We start from the raw sequence: 22,108 nt of genomic DNA on the forward strand, positions 1-22,108 counted from the left end.
TAAGCGAGAGCTATCCAGGCAGCGTGCGTTGCGAGCATTCTGTCGCAGCTCCGAACGTGTCTTGTATTCCGATAAACACAGGCGAGCTAGGCGTTTTGACGGATGGCTGGAGGCATAAACTCAAGCTGATGAAGGAACTTTATTGCAGACGTACGTGAGCAGCCTGATCGGTCTGCACGGTCCAGCCACCTGCTGGGGCAGAGCTTAACCAGCCAAACAAAGCGCTAATATTGCTCTAACCAAGTGCAATACATTTTAAAGATTTACAAAAGCAGCGTGTTGATTACACGCCTGCGAGAAATTAGAGTTTTAGAATAGGGGCCCCAAAGAAATAGCTTCGAAACCACTGCGCATGCGCGAGACGCGAACTGCGTTTGGGTTTTGCGTTGGGAACGCTATTTCACCGATTTAGCGAGAGCTCAAATAGCGTTCCCAAAAGCTTTGCGTCAACAAACATGACGGCACCCATCGAAGCGACGGCTCTAACCTAGCACCGGGTTCGATTCGCGGTAACGCGTGAAGTTCGCAAGCTAGGAGAAGTGACTGCAGTTATCGCTTTCTCTCAACTAACGTGTGTTATGAAGATTGATTCATTAGACGCCGCCGATTACGAATTAGAGTGTGGATTTTATGGCTCGTAGGCCTAACACGGCTAAGCTTGGCTGGTGAAGGCACGTAAAGTTGGTTTTGTTGCTCAAAACTAAGCACAACTAATTGTTTGCTGCTTGAAGAATAACCTCTAAATTGTAATTAAACGCGAATACACGCAAGTGAAATTTACTATTCATATCATAAAATGGTATATTTTATTTATTTATTTCTAATAGCTTTTCTTTGACGCCGTAGTGGCGCTGTCAGCGCAAGAGGCTATGCGCAAACGTAAAACCCTATTCTAAACTCTTCACTCCTGCGTGCCCCAACGCTAACGCCCGCAAAGCTCTTTGGAGCCCCAAAATATTGGGGCCCCTATTCTAAAACACTATTTACACCAGCAGCAAAGAATACATTTCGTTACTGCTACTGTGTGTGCTTGAGCTCTCTGCCACCAGGTGGCTGCACCGTGCAGACAATTCACATTTGCGCTTCTGCTCATCCCGTTAAACGGCACGGACAACCTGCCAGGCCCTGTCCCTTTGCGCTTACCCGAATACCGGTCTCGCAAAACGCTATTGCGGTAATCCTCCGGTGAAAAGTGACGGCCGCAAACGCGCAAATCCTTGCGCTGATCGGATAGCGGCAGTCTGATGCGCTGTAGCCAGTGCGCTCATCTGCTGCCTTGCAGACGGACACGATGTCGCAGCTTGACAAATTGCCAGTCGCTGCATTTGCAGCCCACAACGCAACAAAGTCGAATCATGGTGCTCGCGAAAAGACTGACAAGACTGATGCGGAGCTCTCGTGAAAATGGATCACGTTGTAACAAAAGCAGACGACGCTTGCCGTGTGCCGGAAGTGTAGCGAGAAATTCTTATTGTGCATTCTCTTTCTTTTTATAGAAACTAACATTCCAACTATTACGGACATTTTATTTGTTCACCATGAAGTTGGGGAAATTACCGATGACGCGCCCTGGGCAGCCCATCGGATAGCTCGCCCTACTAGCGTCGTTGGGATTTACATCAAATGGTTAGGGGCGGCTTAAAATTCAGCCGAGCGATATGCTGCGACCGGCAGCGACGTACATTTTTTTAAAACCTTAAGTTACACGCTTTACGCGGAGCACTTACATGCGTCAATTAATGATCAGAAGGACCTACTCCAACGACTCCATACGTTTGTACAAAATCGTTTCAGGGTCCCTTTAAAAGGAAGCTTTAGATCGGGCGCTTCTATCCTAAAACATGCGAAAAGGAGAATTCGTTTTTCTCGGCAACCACTGCACGGAACTTGACTACGTTCGTTGCATTTAAATGAAAAAAATATAGTGACTTGATTTCCAATTTTAATAATATAATAATATTTGGAGTTTTACGTGCCAAAACCACTTTCTGATTATGAGGCACGCCGTAGTGGAGGACTCCGGAAATTTTGACTACCTGGGGTTCTTTAACGTGCACCTAAATCTAAGCACACGGGTGTTTTCGCATTTCGCCCCCATCGAAATGCGGCCGCCGTGGCCGGGATTCGATCCCGCGACCTCGTGCTCAGCAGCCCAACACCATAGCCACTGAGCAACCACGGCGGGTATTTTCCAATTTTCGATGTAGATCGTCAATCTTTATTAAAAATTAGCAAATATAGAAATTTTCACAGAATGAAACTATGGAGTGTACAACTCATCACAATTCTGTGAATTACATACGATAGTACACCTAAAGCGGACAAAATTGATACGTTACGAATATAAATAAAGCAATGAGCAATACGGGAAAATACAGCTTGTGCAGAACCCTTGCATACAACGAAACAAATTCACGTAAGATAAATTTACGTTTCGAATTTGGTTGCTTTGAATGATCTAACGGATGCCGTTTCAAGAACATCTAAAGCGGACAAAATTGATAGGTTACACACGAATCTAAAAAAGAGTGAGCAATACCGGAATACAGCTTGTGCCGAACCTTTGTACAAAACAAAACAAATTCACGCAAGATAAATTTACGTTTCGAATTTGGCTCCTTTGAATGATCTAACGGATGCCGCTCAAAGAACATATATATTTTTGATGCAGAGCTATTAATTTATAAACTTCGTGCGTCTTTCTCGAACTTCCGAATTTTTGAAAATTCCTTCTACAAAATTTCAGCCCTAATCGAATATCCGCTTCCAACAAACACTAGAATTTAACTCTCTCTCAAATGCAACAAATTTCATTAAAATCTGTCCAGGGGTTATCTCAGAAAAGCGTTTTACATGTATTTGAATACGCCACGTCGGAGTTGAGCCCGAGCTAAAGCTTCCTCTTAACCATGCCCCTGACCTGCAAGCACACGACCCGTGTCCTGGACCATCATGGTCTGGACAGCCTGTAGCCTAATAAGCCATTCCCTTTATTTCCACGATTAGAAATGCAGCACATCCTCTTGGCGGCTATGGCGTTGAGCTACTAAGCACGAGGTCGCGGTTTCAAATCCCAGCGGCGGTGGCCACATAGGGGAGAAATGCAAAAACTCCTGTGTGCCGTGCATTGGGTACACGCTCAAGAACCCCGGTTGGTAAATACTCATCCGGAGTTGCTCACTACGGCGGGCCTCTTCAAATTATGGATTGTTTTAAATTCTAACGCAGCACCGTCTATGAAAGAACGCAGCATGCAGCTACAAGAATGACAATAGGCAGACCAGTGACATGACCATTACAGCAAACTTTATTTGGCTCAATAACCAAAAGCAAAAAAAAAGTAGCAGCTTTCTACAAGAAGCAAATGTTATGTTCTCAGTAGGTGATATTTACAAGAAACCTGCAACCGCGCTTGTCAAAGCGACAGTGCTTTTCACACAATGGGACACAATGAGGGCTAGTGACACCATTGTGCATGGATAAACTGCAGTCATTGACACCCAATCTCAAGTAAAAAGTTGCGGTATGGTCAATAATGCTAGAAAGCGTATTAAATGAAAATGTCACATGGAAGAATATTTGACAATCTTGGTAAAGACTGCGCAGCAATTGTATAAATGTTGATATGAAATAGTCTCCAACGCATGTGTTAAAAGAGCAGAAGAGCGGTCAAAAAAAAAAAAAAAAAGACGTCTGCCTGTACAGACTACCAATGAAACTACTGTATGATCAGCTCAAGGTGCACAGTGCAAGCATGCAGTTGGCCAGGCATATTCAACCCCATGTCCATTCGAGTCTAAATCAAAACCATCCATATCAATCCATTAAAAATCAACTTTTGACAATTCCACTACACAGGACAGAACAGACCATGCACGCAGGTGTACTAGTGAAAATATCTTGTCTAACAATTCATCAGCTTCCCTGGATCCATATATTTAATGAAAACATAGCTAACAGAAATTCACCAACTTGGTGGTTCAATGTTGTTGTCAATAAAGCAGGCCAGCTGTGCCAGGTATACTGAAATAGAATATTTACCAACAGAGCACAACAACTTGCAAGGTTAAAACATAACAAAAATAAATATTGTCTTGAATCCATTGCAACTCTGCTGCCATGTACTATACCGTATATTCTTGTGCAAGATAGCCATCCCTAAAACTTGGACCTAAACATTCAATTAAATTCCAAGGACACCTAAGCACTCACGAGTTGTGAAAGTGAAAGCATTAATGTTCAATTGAACGCTGCTGAGTGGTCAGAGTTTTGTGCTGCAAATAATGTTTTCAAGTTTTGCTACAGGATAGGTTATCAAGTTTTGCGATTATTGGTGCAGGTTATTTTTTCTACGTTGGCATGCTGGCTATACACAATCTGGATGATATTGGTAAGAAAAAGGTCGCAGTTTCGCCCGAAAGGCAAAGCATAGATTGGGATAGACAGGTATACATAGCAAGGACAGTAGCTTTATACCGTATGAACTCAAACATTTGCTTACTAACTAAATGAACAAGCATGGTGTCATGCACACACAGGCAAACACATTTCACTCTGAGCGCGAGCACTCTCTGCCGATACACTGGTGTATGGTAGAGGCGGCAGCAGAGAGCGAAATCACCTTCGTGCTGCCTCTCGCTTCAATACAAACTAAGCGGCAAGAACACAGTGCGCATAAAGCTAAGAATCATCGGCGCATCTACACTCTGTACTCATTGCAGATTGCTTTCAAGATAGAGCCAGTCCGGCCGCGCTATACGCAGCAGCCGCTAGAGTAGAACGACATGTCAAAGACGTCAAAATAAGGCGTGTCCAGCAAGGTACACATTGCGCACTTACTTTTTCCAGCAAACAAAGCAGCCCCACAAAATATACACAACTGCACAACCATTCGTTAGGGTGGCAGCGCCATCAAAGTCTCAGTGGGAAAGCAAGCTGTTGATCTGTTACTGGGCCAAACAGCGGCGACAACGTGCATGTTCTTCCCACAATGCACGAACAGCTCTGGCAATTATATTGCACATCAAGGTCAAAAAGATGCACCGCCCTGAAAGGCGAGCCTGAGATGAACAGCTTGCTTTCCCACGACCACTGTTTGACAGCAATGTTATTTTGTGCGCACAGGTTGCATGGTATGTTTCATATTTCACGGGCTTTCCCCATTTGCCGGAAGAAGTAAACACGCAATGTGTACCTTTCTGGACACATCTCATTTTGACATGTCTTACAGTTCTCTAAAACCACCCAATTGATATCCTGACAATAAGAATTTAAAAGTTAGATAAATAATTTCAAATAAATATTGGCATGTCACTGACTAAAAGCTTACTGGCAGGTTCTTAACAAGATTTAATACTCTCTTGAAAACTTGGTGCACCATAGCTGGGACACCCAGTAGACAGCCTGCAGGCCCCGAGAACCTTCAGGTGCTATGTCTTAACAGACGACTATGCAGGGGGGGGGGGGGAAGAGGCTGAGACCCCCCACTTCTTGATTTTCAAGTTGTTCCAAAACAGGAGACATTACCTTCCCATGTTTTAAAATAGAATAATGTATCAAGCCTCAAGCACACACATAACCTTCCCTGTAATTTATGATCATAACTGATTTGTGATTAGCTAGATATCTTTTTTTTCTTTAATGTGCAGGCATGTGTTGCCACACTAGTGCACATCGCCACTGTCTGTTAGTAAACTGCGAATTAAGCTATAATGTGAGGATCCCTTTTGCTTGACTTTATTCCTTTCTCACCCGCCATCCATGAGCAGCCAATCGGTGATAATGTAGAGGGAGCAACACTTAGACCACTGACAATGCGCGGAAAGAAATAGCATTGAAATAAACTTTACACTTTCGCAGCACAGCACATGCTTACCTGTTAAACCATGACTCGCCCCATATCAGACGACCCTGCTCCACTCAACACTTCTTCCATGGCTCCAACTCCTCTGCACTAAATATGTGCTTCGGCCAATTTTGTGTTGGAACTCATGTGATGCTTCTTAAACACCAGCTCTTGGCACGTGTACTGCACACAAGGCGCACACCACCAACCGTGCTCACGGCACTAATGTAATGCAAATCGTGCAAGACTGCAGTAGCCAGAACTGCTGCAGCTTTTTTGTAGAAAGCTATGGCCGTCTTTAACTGCTTCAAAAGCATTTGGGTATTATCAACTGAAACATGCCACCTCCCTTAATCTCTTCTTCATGATACTTTACATGTGGCACATTGCCCAAGGACAGTTTTATCATGTAACCGCGCGCTTGCAGTGAAATAGATTCCAGCTGGTGCAGCTCTAAGGCTATGTCCAAGTAATGATGAATAAAGTAGCAAATGAAGCTAAAATGAAGGTTTCCCGAGGTTGTTAAACCTGAAAGATACAAATTTGTTTCATTTTACTCATGCGTGAGCCTTACGCAACTAATTTGGGTCAGAATTAATGCAAAATGTGGGGCCCTTACACAAGAATACACGGTAGTTAAAGCATGCCAGCTGCTTTCATTCACACATTTTTTCAGCCTGTTCTCAAGCATGCTGAAGTGTGGCACTTGCATGTAAGCAGAGTGCTGACAGTTGTCAAAAAAAAAAAGTGCTGGCCAAGGCTCGGATAGTTTTAATAGGAACCCAAAAAGCAAACTGATGACAGAGTAGAAACCAAGATGTGTCTGGCAAATGACCTTTTGACTTTATGGACCTAAAAAGAGAGAGTGGGAGTGAAAGAAAGAAACAGAGCTTGGCAGGGGGGAAAAGCGGATGGCCTGCCACCCAGGAGACCGCCACAGAAAGAAAGCGGGGCATTAGCGTTTGCGTGCCCGGACTGCTTTGGGTGCCCCCCTGCCGCGACCCCTCACCATGCCGCCCCTGCCTCCTCCTGCTGCTGCTGCTGACCCTGCCGCAGTTGGCGGCTTTTTGGCGGGCGCAGGTGCCGCAGTAGCAGAGGCTGCAGGAGCAGAGGTCGCGGCAGCTGAGCCTGCAGCAGTGCCTGTCTTGGCAGCAGGTGCCCTGGTGGCAGTTGCCGCAGGCTTGGGTGTTGTGGCAGCAGCTTTAGAAGCTGGCACACTCTTTGCAGGCACTTTGGCGGCTGGAGCCTTCGGGGCAGCAGCTTTGGTGGGAGCAGGATCTGCGTTGGTTGCAGGCGGATCTGCGCTGCTCTCAGTGGCAGCCACAGCAGGCTTTCGCTCTTCCATGTCTTCCTCCAGGCTTTTGCAACCATTTGTATCAGGAACCTTGTCCTCCTTGGGCTCATCCAAGAGAGAAGCTGCCTCGTTCTCAAGCGCCTCTTTTTCCTCCTTGCAATCCTCCTCAAGGGCGTCCTGTCCCTTTAATTCATCACCCCCTGCCTCTGATTTGACCTGAGCTGCTGGCTGCTCCCCATCCTGCTCAGCTTCAGGTTGCTCCTTTGTGGTGCCTGAAGCCTCTTTCACTGGCGAAGCCTCAAGAGTCTCCTCGGCAGTCTTATCATGCTTGGATCCCTTAGTTCCTTCAGCTGCACCTAACAGAAGGCACCGCAAAAAAAAAAAAGGCTTAACCAACTGCACCTTACATAGTGGCGCATCAAAGGTTGCAAAATGCATTCAAGGGTCATGGCTGAACTGAATGCTCAGTTATGACTGGAGCTCCGATTAGTCCACCATAATGCTGAACAATTGCAGCTTTTAATTGCAACGCACAGCAGTTTTTAACCACACAAGTGCATGCAAGTCTGGCCAATGGTTCTCCTTCAATCTCATCTTGTACACCATCAAGGGTAGACACATGGAATGCCACTAGCACACTTATGCTAGCGTTCTGCAACGCCTTGTATGCAATGCTTAACCTTATCACTTTCAATGCTTCGCCTTAGGGCGAAACTGACGATTTTTTGTCTCCTCATTATGGAATAATACAGCACAAAAAAAAGTGGTGACTGTAAAATCAATCCATTCCACAGCACATTTTGGATCCATATATACCTTGAGCATGGAGCTAAGTGCAAATCTTACAAGTTTGTCTTACTATACTTGCAGACTTCCAAATACTGCAACTAGGTGTCCCCCAAGGTCATTATTAAAACAGTAATTAGTGAAGGGTTGGTACATGATAATTATATTCTAGACTACTGTTCATAAACCAGAAATCTGAGCAAGCTTGTTTCTGTGGTCTGCCACTTTACAAAAAGACACGCAGCATGAAGATGGCAGAACGGGCATTGGGCGCTCAACAGCAATAAGCACTCGTCCTGTCACTTTCTTCAGGCAGTGTGCCCGTCTTCTAGTGCTGTAATTATGCCAGACTACGGAAACCAACTGGCCCAGCATTCTGCTTTATAAAAGTTAGCGCAACAGTCTTGAATTCAATTACCATCTGTTTAATTATTTTAAGCTCTCAAAGCAATGGTTGTCATGATGGGGTTTAAGCATGCACAAGCCTTCTAATACCGTATTGACTGCAATCTAGGCAGTTTTTTTTTTTTCAGATAATCGTATACCGAACTCTAAGGTCCGCTTAGAATCAAGAATTTAAATAAACGTACACATTTTTAATTGAAACTGATAAACATGGTGCATAGTTAACGCCACCTAGAAAAGTTAGAATCGCAGCCGCTACTAGTCACGCAAGTAGCCAACAGAAGTACACGAGCGATGTCGCCATTTTGACCTGTGTCGTATCAGGGTGCGGCGTGGCGTAATAGTAATGGCACCAAGCAGGTGATGCCCTTATAGTGCCACTTTCAAACGAAAAGCTGTGCTAGCCGCAGAGGCACCGTGAAACGTAAGCCAGGTGGGACTTCGGCATCAATGAGAAAAACATCCGTCGTTGGATGGGGCAACTGGAAGTGCTTTTTGCATGTTCCGCAACGAGGATCTAGATGAAAGCGTTAATAGTTCCGCAACGAGGATCTAGATGAAAGCGTTAATAAAGACAGTGACGAGGCTAGCAGTGATGACGTAGAGTGAGCTTGGCATGTTCATTGTGAATAAATGCTGTTTTCATTTTGTAAGCACTGTCCTCGCTTTTTCATGGTGCCTACATTCGCGGCAAGTTTTTTTTTTTTTTTTTTTTCCGCCTCCTGGTTTCGGGAATTCGGGGGTCGGCTTAGAATCGGGCTGGCCTAGATTCGAGTAAATACGGTACTTGATTATTGTGTTCACCATCAGCTTTTCTGTGCAAGCAAGCTGGTCTAGTTGTGCGCCTTGAACTGGTGCTGGAGCCTTCACATCATTTCTATAGTATTTGTACAGTAATAAATAAGGGCATTTGCAAAGGCTGTGTTTAAAAAGCAAGGGATTTGACTGCTAATTAAACTTCCGCCAAAGGTCGGTATGAAATCGACTGCATGCTCTTATAATACAAGTGAAAACTCACGACGAGAAGAATTGCTTATAATAAGGCGTACATACGCTGTCGAAACAGATGGATAAAAGCAACAGACACTAGGAAAAAATGAAGGTGCACTTGATATTAGTCAAACATAATCATCAAAACAACACGCACTCCGGAGTATGTACTGATGTTTGCAACATTGTTAAAACAGCACGGATGTCGTATTGGAAAACTTACAACCCGACAGAAGCTTTTGTGTCTTCATTGCTGCTGTCACTTAAAAATTATGTTGCCGAGTCAACTGGCTTGTTTCAATAATACCTTCTGTCGAAGTTTTATTTTCCCAGACTTCCCCAATGTGCTGAAAGTTGCCAAATCAGACAAATAGTTACGGGGGATGGTACCCAAAACACATTTCTTTCAAAAGGAGGACCAATAAATACTTCATCTTATGGAGAAAATTTCCAGCAAGTGGCATGCTCGTAGTTGCACGAGCAATTAAAAATATTGCGCTTCTGATGCGCACCCGCTCGTGAAAGTGGGCGTGGCTTCTAAAAAGATTGCTCACGTTGCAATTTCCACTTTAAATAATGAAATGAAACAGTAATTCAAACAACGAAGGAAGGCCAAGGTAAGTGCGAGAAGGTTTCCAAAAGAAATCTGATGCAGATGAGCAATGCAGCAATTTCCACTTTAAATAATGTAATGAAACAGTAATTTAAACAATGAAGGAAGGCCAAGGTAAGTGCGAGAAAAGGTTTCCAAAAGAAATCTGATGCAGATGATGCTGCAGACTACGCCCCAGGTGCATACTAGCATGGTCGAACAGTTCAAACTTCAAACAAGATTTCTGAAAATGCTATTTTGACTTGCATTACGGAACATTTTCTCTGCAATGAATGAACATTCTCCTTTGAAACTTCAATATTGTGCAGGGGTCTTTACAGAGACTGAACTTAAACAATTTTTCTCTGAAAACTTTTCACCGATTTCTTGATTCAAACCACCTAGTTAGAATGTAAAACCTATAAAATGGTATTTGAGGAATGTAGTTCTCAAATTGATTTGTTTTAGTTCAGTAAAAACCCCATGTCGTAAAGAAGACTTGAGAGCACTTCCATTGCTTTAGAAGCAACCATTTTTTAAATGTTCCTTCACCAAAGTAACAAATTAGTCGCAATTATGTTTTTATAAATGACATACTACTAAACCTTTTTGATGGAATTTTCATATGAAAGAAGCTGAAACAAATTATCGCTGAGCAAATTTAGAATTGTTGGTTGCTAGTGGAAGTTGAGATATTCGCCAAAGTAAAGAAGCTGAAACAAATTATCGCTGAGCAAATTTAGAATTGTTGGTTGCTAGTGGAAGTTGAGATATTCGCCAAAGTCATCTGTCCGGGTACCATCCTCCCTTAAAGTGCAGTCAGCATTTCAAACAGTGCACCGGTTTGTCGTAGAAGATTTTAAATAGCAATGTTCAAAATGTCGAAGAACTGTCTACCAGACTTATCTATTTCTTTGGGCCATGTAAGGAAAGAGTTAAAGCTAATGGCAACAAAGGAGCTACCACAGAGGGTTCTAAACCTCCTATTAGTATGTTCCAATGTCAAACCTACATCAACAGCAATGCCAAAATGGGCCCTCATGCTTATATCCGTCAAGCGGGCAATTTAAGTGCACTTACGGGGAGTGCACTTTGGGACCCCGAGTGACACTTTAGGCTACGCGGTGCTAAACGGGAAGACAGACAGCACTCGCAGTAAAAAAAAAAAAAAAAAAAAAAAAAAAAAAAAAAAAAAAAACCGGAACGAGTTTTTTTTTTGAGATGTAGACTTAAAAGAAAAAACTCCTAAAAAGCGATTGTGTTACATTGTATAATACATAAAAACAAATTTAATCTATATGTTCAACAAAATACAAAAAGAATATAACAGTGTTGCAAGTCAATGCTGGCCAAGACGAATGCCTAGCCAATCCAGAACATGGCGGCATGCGGCGAGGCAGCATTTAATCCTGCTAGCACAGAATATGAGCAAGTTCTGTTCCAATTTTGTTAAAAAGCTGCTCAACGACTAAATTTAACTCATGCATCCTTTTTTTTTTATGCATAACATTTTGTACCACTTAAACTGCTGGCGGCGAGGCTACGCACTCGGCCAACAAAGTGCGTTCCGTGAATGTACTCCGACCGGAGCGCACTCTTCTGCAAGTGACACTCGACTTGCGACGCTTAGATTTGGCAAATCACACTTAAACCGAGTGACGCTCTCCATAAGTGCACTTAACTAGCCCACTTGACAGGGGCCATACTTGCCCGAATTTTGAAGTTGTTATATCATCCAACCAGATATGATCATCTCACTGGCAGTCCTATACTAAAAAAAAGCAACCCAAGAAATGTTGCAACCGCAACTTGTCATGCACTCAGGTAAATTTCATACAGTGTGTAATAAAAATGCAGTCTCTTCTGTCTCATCTTTTTTCTATAAGTAGTATTGAGTGCAAAAAGCATGCTGTAAGAGAGGTGCAATGTTTTTTTTCTCCGAACACTACTTGATGACGTTTCCAAGTAAAGAATTTCAATATACCACCAAGTGGTCACCCGAGGTCAATCATTCACCCATAAGGATGCAGAGACATATTTCGAATACATTTGAACTAAATCCAGAAAATGTGTTTTATTATGTTTTCATAAATAACTGATCTATCTCTGTTACATTGTTACCTGTAGCATCTCTTCTCAATGTGAATTTGTGAACGCTATGGAGTTTTAAAAGAAATCCAAGAAGACTTGTTAAACTTGCAATTTATATGGTACTTGCACAAGTTGCATTCATTCTCACATTGTCTGGATCGCTACATATGCTGTAAGAACAGAAATATACTGAAAATTTGAAACAGACTACACAAATAAAAAAAAAAAAGAACTGCACACGTTATAGCTCACGGACTATACCAATCAAGCAATACAGTGTTCTAGCAAGAAATAGACTTCCAGAACAGCCTCTGAAGTTCAACATCCTAGATCAAGATTTAGAAGTGGTCTTGGTAGCCTGGCCAAGTTTTGTTCCTAGCTTGAATTGACAGCACATGCCATGCAAGTGCCCGACATGACCAGATCAGCGAAGCTTCAGTTCAGCTATAACTGAACAGCTGCCACTCCTTATTACAGTATATAAATAGGACACGAAACTAACTGAAGTAAGACCAGGGCAGGAAAGAGCGTCAATTCGGTTCACGTACTATTACACCGTAATAAGTATGAACAAACTAGCTAAGCAACAAGTGGTGATAGCTAACACTCCATCCATGGGCCTGCTGCTCTTTAAAAGCCGAAACAAAAAAAATCACCATGCAGCATATATGTTATCACAAAAGATTGGATCGGTTGTTTCTGAATTCCCTCTACAGTGCAACGAAACGCACTTGGCCCTAAAGTAAATATTTAAAATTTTGCATAATTCATCTTATTTAACTAATTAAGCGGAACATAAAAAATACTCTAAGGAGCACCATGACGCCAAAACCTTATGCCATTGGTTTCATCCAGCTGGGGGCTAACCACTTTTCTAAAATCCTTGGTTAAAGTAACGTGAAACCCGCGATATATAGTGCCCTCCACAGTACTCAAAGATTACAGTGCATTGACTCTGCAGCAAGTTGAAGTATTGTTACGCTGCAGAAGTCACATATAAATATGTATTTGTAATATTTCCAAGAGAGACAACGATGCATAAACAATATGGCTGCCGAGACCAATTCCACCTCTACACGACAAATCGTCTTCTGACTAGCGCCACTCATTGTTGCACCGTAACATAACCCCTGCCTGTAAAGGCACCGCCTCGGCGCTAACTGTAACGGAGGTGAACTCGCTGCAAAGCAAGACTTCAGGCGCGACGCATGCACACCTGCGGGGACATGTGAAACCAGGGGAGGTATTCTGTAGGAGTCTACCTAGTGGACTGTCCATTTCGGCCGCTGCCGATTGGCTGGGGTTTTTCGTCTCCTCCTCGATCGTACAGCTGCATCCAATCAGCAGCAGCTGAAATGGACAGTCCACTAGGTGGACTTCTACAGAATACCTCCCCAGCAGAGCGATCTCGTAGTTGACATCGCCAAGCTGACGCAATATCATGTAGGGCCCTGCGTGGTGCGGCAACAGCTTTTCAGACAAGCTGATGCGGCGACATGGCATCCATAGGAAGACAATGCATCTAGGAGAAAATTTTACGTCCCGACGTCGGCTGTGTACTGGATCTTCCGCTCAGCCTGATACTCAGTGAGCCGGGAGCCTGCAATATGGTGTGCCGTGTGAGCCTGGGCGAAGAAGTCTTGAGTGTATTCAGTAACAGTGCTCGTTGAGGAAGGAAGCGGCGTGTCAAAGGGCAAAGAAGGGTGGCAAACAGACAGTAAAAGGGTGAAAAAGCCAGCAGTCTCGTGACGGGACGAATTATAGGTGAAGGTCACGAAGAGTAACGCGCCGTCCCAATCACTGTGGTCGTCGGAAACGTACAGAGAGAGCATTTCTGTCAACATGCGATTGAGCCGCTCCGTCAGTCCCGTTTGCACGTGGCAGGCAGTGGTGGAAAGCTTGTGCTTGGCAGAACAGGAGTGAAGTAGGTCTTCGACTACTCGGGACAAGAAGGTGCAGCCACGATCAGTAAGGAGGTGCACGGGTGCGCTGTGATGGAGGACGACGTTATGTAAAAGGAAATCTGTCACCTCAGTTGCACAGCTTGCGCGTAAAGCTCGCATGATCGTGTACCGGGTCGCATAATCAATCGCGATAACGTCCCACTCATTGCCAGATTTCGACATCGGAAGAGGGCCGAGAAGATATAGGCCAACAAGAACGAATGGTTCTGAGAGCACATCGATGGAGTGAAGGCGTCCAGTGGGCAGTGCAGCAGTTTTTGCAGTGCTGACAGAGCGCACAGGCTGCAACATAGTGGTGCACGGAGCGGCACAGGCCTGGCCAGTAGAAGCTGCGCCGTACACAGTCTTAAGTACACGAAAAACAGAGGCGGCCTGCAGTAGGGGCATCATGCAACTGCCCAAGAAGTTATATCCTGAGATGGCATGGTACGAGTAAAAATTCTGGTCATTTAGGGCATAAGCTGCGATGGCAAAGAACATAGTCGCGGAACACTAACACGCACGGCGTGGCTCCGAATTTCCAGAATCGAGACGATGGATGAGAACACGTAAGCAGTCATCACGCCGTTGCTCAGTATGCATGTCCTGCAGATCAGAAATAGCCAGGACGCAAGTCTGTGTCATGCGCATCATATTCAGGGTGGTTGACAGGACAACGGGAAAGGCACTTTGCTTCCTTGTGCGAACGGCCCGACTTGTATAAAACAGCAAATTAATATTCTTGGAACTGTAGCGCCCATCTACCCAATCCTCCAGTGAGGTCTTTAAATGAGGAGAGCCAGCACAAGGCGTGGCGATCAGTAACCACGAAAAATGTGCGGCCGTACAAGTAGGGGCAGAATTTGGCAACTTCCCAAACTAACACCAGGCACTCCTGTTGGGTAATCGGACAATTCCTCTCAGCGGGTGACAGGAGGCAGCTGGCATTACCCTGCCACTGAACAAGTACAGCCCCAATTCCATGGCCACTGGCATGCGTGTGAAGTTCAGTGGCGGTATAGAGCCAGCAATGGGGGAGCCGCGAGCAAGTGTACGAGGGCAGAGGAGGCTTTGGTTTGAGCAAGGCCCCATGTGAAAGTAACGTCCTTCTTAAAGTGCCCCTCACCAGGTCTGGCCATATTTATCTAAAAAGCGCAGTGCATACATGCGCACTAATGATAGCGTCTGCTAAGTATTACATCATTACGCACTGCGGAAACAGCAGAAATTTCAAACCAAAACCGTTTACCCTTCTCCTCACGGGCGCCATGTTGCAAGCCAGAGGGTAACGTATATGTGTTAATGCGCCTACGTACACGTGTTTGTACTGTGACGTAGCTCATAGTGACACGCTGAGAATTATTCAAGGCAACATTTGTTATTTGTATAATCTGTTGGTTCAATAGATGTATTAATGTTTAGAGAAAAACACACAATCCGAATGTCTGTGTGTTCTTGCTTTACTTTGCACCGCAGCAAGATAGACGTACTTCCATTTCGTCTGATTGTTATCCTGCTGTGCAGTCGCTCGCGCCGACACCGAAACTCTAATTTTTGATTGCGTTCAAGTGCGCGATCATGCTCTGTGATCCGCTGGCGTCTGCCTTAGTATTCATGTAGCCCCGACTTATACCGCTAGTCAGGTGTCCTCGTGCACTGCGCGAAACGAGACAATTGCAACAGTTCGTGCGCGACGCTGTCAGCGTAAGTGCACCGCTCCACAAAAAAGCAAGGAGCAAAAACAAATGAAGGCAGCGCCTGTGATGTATGCACCACACGACCCCCGAGCTCTGGTATGAGAGAGCGCAGGGAAGAACTTCCACTTCCGGAGGCTAGACAGGGCAAGTGGAGAGAGAGAGTCTCTCTTGGCAGTGATGCCCCATGAAATCATGGGTTCGCGGCACTGAAATATTTCTATCTCGGCTATTAATGAACCAACTAAAAATATGTTTGTGGCAGAACACTCCCTAGAGGACATGTAACAACTTGTAGCATATAACAGACATTTGCTATGTGGCCTAGTGAGGGGCCCTTTAAGTAAATCAGCGAGTAGGTGAGCGGTTTTAGCAAAATTCTTGATAAAACAACGGAAACACGAGCACAGCCCAACAAAGCTTGTTACGTGTGCAGCTGAAGACAGAATAGGAAGGTTCTAGACAGCACAAATCTTGTCTGGGTCGGGCTGAACGCCAGCAGCACTGAGATGGCCAAGAATGGTAATTTGATGTCGAAAGTGGTGCTTGGATGAGTTCCAATTGCAGGCTAGTGCATCGGAAAACAGCAACAATAGCCAATAAACGCGTTAGATAACTTGTGAAAGTTGGTGAAAAGACTACGACAAAATCTAGATAACACAGACGTGTGAACCATTTATAGGCACGGAGTAAGGAGCCCATTCTTTCGAAGGTTGCCAAGGCATTACAAAAGATGAACAGCATAACCTTGAATCGGTAGAGGCTGTCAGGTGTTACGAAGGCAGTTCTCTCATGGTCCATGTCATCTACTGAGATTTGCCAATTACCTGATCGGAGGTCAATTGATGAAAAGTGTTTGGCTCCGTGCAAGCAGTCCAAGGCATCATCATCAATACAGTAGAACCCCGCTGTTATGTTCCTCACTGCTGCGTTTTCCCGGCTGCTACGTCGTTTTCATCCGGTCCTGGCATAGCTTCCATAGGATCCAATGTATAAGGAACCCCGCTGTTATGTAGTAGCTGAAAACGTTCCCGCGTGATGCGTCACAACCCGAACCCGCCTGGGCTAAAGTAGGCAACGCGCTCCAACCGCCATTTTGGCTGTTGAGTTTTGACCGGGCTTGGCTATGGAACTGGCTGCAAGAAGCCGCACGCCAGTTCGAGAGGCCGTCACTAGGTGGCCATTCGTGAAAAATGCTCTCACTATCATCACTGTGATTACAGTCACCGCATGGTTTGTTGGACGGGTCGACTCACGGAGGAAGGAAACTCAGGAGAGGCCCTGACGTCACTCTTTGTGAAGCTATAGCTAAAGGGAAGCCGGAAGTTGGCGTTGCTCATGGCGTTGCTCCGCCTATCGGGCCAGCTCTCCTCTCTTGTTTACATTGCTCACGAAACCACGACGCGCTGCGCGCAACCGGGCTGCTCGGACGCACGCGCAGCGCAGCAATAGTAAACAATCGTTAGCACATTAGCATGATTACGCCAAAGAGGACGAAATTTCCCGCGGATATTCCTTCGTCCGTTGCCATTGCCATGGCGCGGTGACGACGAGGAGCACGAGCCGCATGATGCCAGGAAGTTGCCAAATCCTAGCTTTGGAGAAGCCGTCGCGGCTCTGGACCTCCTCCGGAGGTACATCGCACCTCACAGCGACGCTGACAGCAACGTGGCCTTCCAGGCTATTGAGAAACGTGTGGCGATTTCTAGTGAGCGAAAGAAACGGCAAGCCACCATTCTAGACAATTTAAAGTTCTAAGTGCACTCTGTGGAAATTGTCTACAGTTGAAGCTGCACTTTTTTCATTCATTTTCGGAGCTTTCCTCACTGTTGCGTTTTCCCGGCTGTGACATTTTTTTTTCCTCGGTCCGGTGAAAAACGCATGAACGGGGTTCCACTGTACGTGGGCAAGGGGTCAGCTTGCGTGCGATTTTGTTGAGGTGTCTGTAATCCACACAAAAGCTTTAACTGCTGTCCTTTACAAGGACAACAGGGGATGCCCACAGACTGCAAGATGGCTCGATAATGCCTCTAGTCAATATCTTATTGACTTCTTTCTATCATTTGTTGTTCAACATGTGAAACACGGTAAGGCCGGCGGCGTATCGGATTGGCATCTCAGGTTTAAATATGATGGGTGACAACCGACGCCTGGGCCAAAGGGCGGCCGTCCAGGTAAAAAATGTCGCGGTTAGTTTCCAAGAGACTGCGGAGGTCAGCAGCTTGTGCCAGAAGAAGATCAGGTGCAATCATCTTCCGAAGTTTTGTCTGTGAGAGTCGGTGACAGGCGGATGTATAACTGTGGTTGTACGACTAGTGGACTACAGCAGCCATGGGGCAGTTCAAGCTGAATGGCACTAGATGCACAATCAAAGAGGGCTGAACGGGACGATAAAAAGTCTAAGCCAAGTATAACATCGCAAGGGCATTGTTCCAAAACAGCAAACAGTCGTTAGGCGCCCTGCAATGAGAATGCGTGCGGTGCACGTACCAAGCACGGTAGGCATTCCTCCGTAGGCAATGCGGAGGGTGCGTGATGCAGTGGGTGCGAGAGCATTCTTCAGGTGTCGGCCCAATTGGGCACTCATCACGGATACGTGTGTGCCATAGTCAATGAGTGCTGGGACACTGACGCCATCGACTAAAACGTCCATCAAGTTCTATTTGCTAGGCAAAGTGATCAGAGGGTTTTGAGGTCGAGTTGTCAATGCAACATCATATCCTGGAGCTGCGTTACTTAGTTTTCCGGAGACTGGCATTGAGGCTGCATCGGGGATGCTGGGCAATGAGTCTCCAGCGATAGGGACGATGGCCAACGAGCTGTTGGCAAACGGGACTGGTGATGTCAGAATGACGACGACGAGGGGCTGTTCCAAGGAGCACGACTGTCATTGTTTGGCTGTTGTGGTGCCAATGGAGGCCGGTAATGACGCTTGCTCTGTTCGGGGCCATAATAACTGGTAAATGGGGGGTCGCAGAGGGAAGGAGACAGTATGGTGGTTACAATGGCGTGCAAAATTAACAATACAATGGCAGGCCGAACAAATTGGCCGATCGCCTGCAGTTCATCGCTTGGCTGGATTTTGGTAGCTTGCAGGATACCGTGGACTAGTCGATGGACTTGGAGCAGGAGAGAGCTGTGAAGCAGCAATGGCATATACAGAATGAACTCCAAGATTAGCGAGTTGTTCGCGGACTGTTGCCTGTACGAATGGTACTGTAGGCAAGTTGTTCGGCTCACTGGAGCGGGAAAAAAGGGCTTCAGGAGCTATGGCTTCAAGTTCTCGCCGCACAATCTGTGTCAAGTCACCTGATGATGATGGTCGCTGCACTCCTAGCCTGTCGTCACAAGAGGATGTCGCAGCTGTGTTCGGCAGACGTGCGAATGGCATTGCAATGCAGTGGCTCTTGGCTTGCTCAAAGCGCTTACACTCTTTTATAATGTCCTGTACTCTTCCACAATTTTTGCACATGAGCAAGTTGAAAGCATTTTCAGCGGTTCCCTTCAGTACATGCCCAACCTTGTCTGGCTCAGCCATATCGCTGTCGGCCTTAAAACACAGAGCCAGCGCGTCCTGGATGTAAAAGACCTACGATTCTGTGGACATCTGAGCGCGGGTTGCTGTTTCTTTCTTAGCGGTGCTCTTCCGCCCGGCGGGACAGCCAAATAAGCCCCTCTGCTTCTGTGCACATGTCCCAGTCGTTAAGCTCCTCCTCGTGGTTGTCATACCACACCTTCTCCGTACCTTGTAGGTAGAAGACCAAGTCAGCCAACATAATTGTCGGATCCCATTTGTTGTGAGCACTTGCAAGCACATACGTGATGATCCTGTCTTCCACACTCTAAAAACAGTTTGCACCCTTTGGGGTGTATATTTGTCCCACAACAATAATCGTCATCTGCCTTGCTTGCGTTTCCTTTCTTGAAAACTCGACGCTCGCTACTTTCCTGTCGAGAATGCTGCGTCACACTGATAACGCGCATGCCGTTCGTGACTGGGAAGTACCGGGCTCGCAGCGTTAAAGAAAGGAAACGCAGGCAAGACAGATGATTATCGTTGTGGGACAAATATACACCCCAAAGGGTGCAACGGTTTTTAGAGTGCACATCGCGATGGTCAGTGCCGCAGAACGTTCCGGGATCCCGCAGCTGAGCTAGTACAACTGTGTTGTAGGCATTGATGTGGGCTGCGCCAGGTCCGAGTCCTGTTTCATCTGTTATGTTGTCCAGTCCAAGGTGACGACCACTGCGGAGCTCCGTTGTTTCTCGTGGGTACCTAGCACCTCTCGCCAATTTGTTACGTTCCAGAAGTCACATATGAAGATGTACAGTCAAATCCCGATACTTCGAACTCAAAGAAGGACTTGTTTTTCGCATATTTGTGCACCATAGCAGGATGCATGAACGGTGCGAGTTGTGAAATATTGCGGTGCGCAAGCACCCCCACAGCAAGCGAGAACCACAAAACTGCCCACGCCGGCCAATGCTCTGTTCTTGATAAGGGCAGAAAACTAAGCTTCTAGGAGTAGGCTAAGCTGGGGCCAGGACAGCAGGGCTGATGGCCCCCGCACCAGTGCGGGGGCGCCTGCGCGTGGAGATCGTCGAAAATGAGGGAGTTTCAAACGAGTTGATAGAGAGGGCGAGGGAAGCGTAGGTGGGAGGAAGGGCAGGAGGGAAGCAGATTTGTTTTCCCGCCAGCTTGCTGGATGGCATTAATTACCTCTGCTACCTACTGCTACCAAAGCAGCGGAGTTGCCGAGGCCGGATTGGGCCTCCGCTGCTGCTTCCCTCTGAGTGCTTTGCATGTTTTTTTCCCTTTGTCTGCTGAAAGATTGGCGCTGTGTTTACCTTCTTCGTCCTGCGTTCATAAGGGCAGATACTCCTCGAAAAAACATTCCTCAAATATTTGTACTACAGATTACAAGCAGATTTCAAATATGTCATTAGTTTCTGTATAGCCGCTATAGTTCTTGAGTTATGTGCTACACAATGGCAAAATAGAGTGATTTTGTGGGCACTTTATTGTGTAATAAATTTCCGTAAGAAACTTTCCGCTGTTGCTTATTTAGCTCTTTGTAGATTGCTAAGTGCTGATATCTATTCAAACAGCATCTACAATTACTGCAACTATGAACAAAAACTTGACACTTCAACTAATTTTTCTACAATCACATGAAAATAACCTTCTACATTAATAATTGTCTTATACTAATGAAATTTGGCATACATACTCCTGAAGATTTGCACAGTTCTGATACCTACTTCAAACTGCAATATCTGCGAGCAGTAGTTACAGAAGTATAAAGTTAGATTTCAGGGAATCGAGAAAGACGAGTTCAAATGCTCTAATCTTTTTGCATAGTTTCAGTAATTGTACACGCTGTTTGGCTAGATATTGGCCCTTTGTGATCTACAAACAGCTAAACAAGCTACATCACGATGCTTTTTGTGATAAGTTAGTAGATAAAAAAGTGCCCACAAAGATGAGTATATTTTGCCATTGTACATCACATAACTCTAAATCTATAACAGCTACACAAAAAGTACTGACATGTTTAAAATCTGCATAGAAAACTCTATAATTGGCCGAATTTTGAAGCCTCTAGTACAAGTAATAAAGAAAAAGTTGTTTCGAGGAGCGTCTCCCCTTAAAGCGAGTCATGTCTAATCAAGATGACGAAGTCATTGCCGTTGATCATAATCATGTTGGTGAGCACCCTTTTTTTACGGCATCGCTACGCTCAAAAAAGAAGGAAGATTAGGTACTGGGTGTCACCTCCGCGTCCTTGTATTCAGGGTCTGTCTTGTTGTACAGAATCGGATATGGCACACTGTCTCGAACCTTTCCATCGGGATGCCTCGGTTAAACGCATCGTAAAAAAACAAGCGCTAACGAGACCAACCATGCCAACCAAAACAAGCGCAAGCGAGAGCCGACGTGAGCAGACGATAGTGCGAAACAAGCGGTCCAGCTGAACCAGATGCGAGTACGAATAGAGTGGTCGTGCGGGTCCGAGTAATACCAATTTCCCACGCATACCGTATTTACTTACATAATGATCGCACTCGTGTAATAATCGCACCCATGAATTTTGTCATCAAACTTCGATTCTTTTTCTTTCCCGTGTAATGACCACACCCCGAACATGTCGCAGCGATGTCTCGTGTGCCAAGTCTAGCTAATGATGATCGCGCTTACCATCTGTCGAATGCTGTCAAATGCTATGAGAACGACTCTAGAAGACATACCAAGTGGTCTGCATGCACCAAACATTCTTAAGCAGATGCCCAATTTCATTCCTTTCATCACTTTCCACACTCCCATGAAAAAAAAAAGCTACAGCCAAACTTGCCTTGGCTTTATTACTGGTAGGCTTCATAATGGTTTTGGCTAACAACAACAAAAAAGGCGCCTTTCGATTCTTCTCGTCTGCACTCGTGAGCACGCAACAAATAGCGACTGGCAAC

General features: G+C 45.5%; 1 protein-coding gene across 5 annotated transcripts in view; it reads right to left on the minus strand.

The window, feature by feature from the left end:
* Window positions 1–3,284: 3,284 nt before the first annotated feature.
* The window catches only part of LOC142576711 (uncharacterized), a 75,600-nt gene continuing 56,776 nt past the window's right edge, over window positions 3,285–22,108 (minus strand). For all 5 annotated transcript variants that reach the window (XM_075686978.1, XM_075686975.1, XM_075686968.1 and 2 more), the window contains one exon: window positions 3,285–7,495. In XM_075686978.1, coding sequence (XP_075543093.1) covers window positions 6,801–7,495 — 695 coding nt within the window. In that variant the 3' untranslated portion in view covers window positions 3,285–6,800. The remainder of the gene's footprint in view (window positions 7,496–22,108) is intronic.

Source organism: Dermacentor variabilis, chromosome 1 (genome assembly GCF_050947875.1).
Source record: "Dermacentor variabilis isolate Ectoservices chromosome 1, ASM5094787v1, whole genome shotgun sequence".
Classification (NCBI taxonomy): Eukaryota; Metazoa; Arthropoda; class Arachnida; order Ixodida; family Ixodidae; genus Dermacentor; species Dermacentor variabilis.